At 50.5% G+C, this 954-nt stretch overlaps 1 protein-coding gene across 1 annotated transcript; it reads left to right on the forward strand.

Annotated features, from left to right (window-relative positions):
- Nucleotides 1–310: 310 nt before the first annotated feature.
- On the forward strand, nucleotides 311–619 carry LOC116628814 (late cornified envelope-like proline-rich protein 1). The gene has a single exon (XM_032399135.1). It carries the CDS (start codon nucleotides 311–313, stop codon nucleotides 617–619), a length of 309 nt encoding a protein of 102 aa, XP_032255026.1.
- Nucleotides 620–954: the final 335 nt, after the last annotated feature.

Raw genomic sequence — 954 nt, forward strand, 5'->3', positions numbered from 1 at the left:
AATTCCCGGACCCTAGGTTGAAAACTCCTGCTGGGGGATATGGAATTAAGACAAGTGTAAGTGAACAAAAAGCAGGGTAAGTGTGAAGAGACCAAGAAACGTTGTCACCAATCCACTCCAAGGACAAGAGGACAGCCCTTAAATGAGAATTTGGTCTAGAGCCCAAACCATCCCAGGAAAGTTTTTCATAAAAGCAAAGATGGGCAGGAGGTGTGAGTGGGAAGCCTTGCTGGTCCTCTCCCACCTTGCAGTGTGGTCTCCCACATATGACCTGTTGCATGTTTCTTTATAGGGCCCAGAAAATCAAAGAATGTCGAGCGATGATAAAAATAAATCTAGTGAACCCAAGAATGAGCCCAAGAACTGTGATCCCAGGTGTGAACAAAAGTGTGAAGCCAAATGCCAGCCCAGCTGTTTAAAGAAGCTGCTGCAACGGTGCTCTGAAAAGTGCCCCCGGGAAAAGTGCCCAGCACCACCAAAGTGTCCACCGTTTCCATCACTGTGCCCCCCACCATGCCCCCCACCATGCCCTCCTCCATGCCCAGCTCCCTGTCCCCCCAAGCCCTGTTCCAAGCCCTGTCCTCCTAAATGCCCACCTCCCTGCCCACCCCCAGAGTGAGGCACACGGGTACCACTCAACCCACTACCTCCAACAACTCTACCATGTTCACCATCTTGTGCTGAAAGCTGAAGCCATGAACTGACAAGTAAACGTGTTCCTCTGCTGTGCAAGGCTCTCTTCTCCTGTTTTTGTTTTGGCAGTTTGGGTTTTTTTGTTGTTGTTGTTGTTTTCCAGCACTAAACCACCAAGAAGCAATCCTAGAGAGTGAGGCCAGAACCGTGGCACGCTACAATCAATAATTTTTGAAGACAGCCTCCCCTCTGGCCCCACCTGCTACATACAGGGGTGTGGCATCTCCTGAGGGGTGCATCCAGGGAATGCAGACTGAGAGA

Source organism: Phoca vitulina, unplaced genomic scaffold, assembly GCF_004348235.1.
Source record: "Phoca vitulina isolate PV1807 unplaced genomic scaffold, GSC_HSeal_1.0 scaffold130, whole genome shotgun sequence".
In the NCBI taxonomy this organism is placed as follows: Eukaryota; Metazoa; Chordata; class Mammalia; order Carnivora; family Phocidae; genus Phoca; species Phoca vitulina.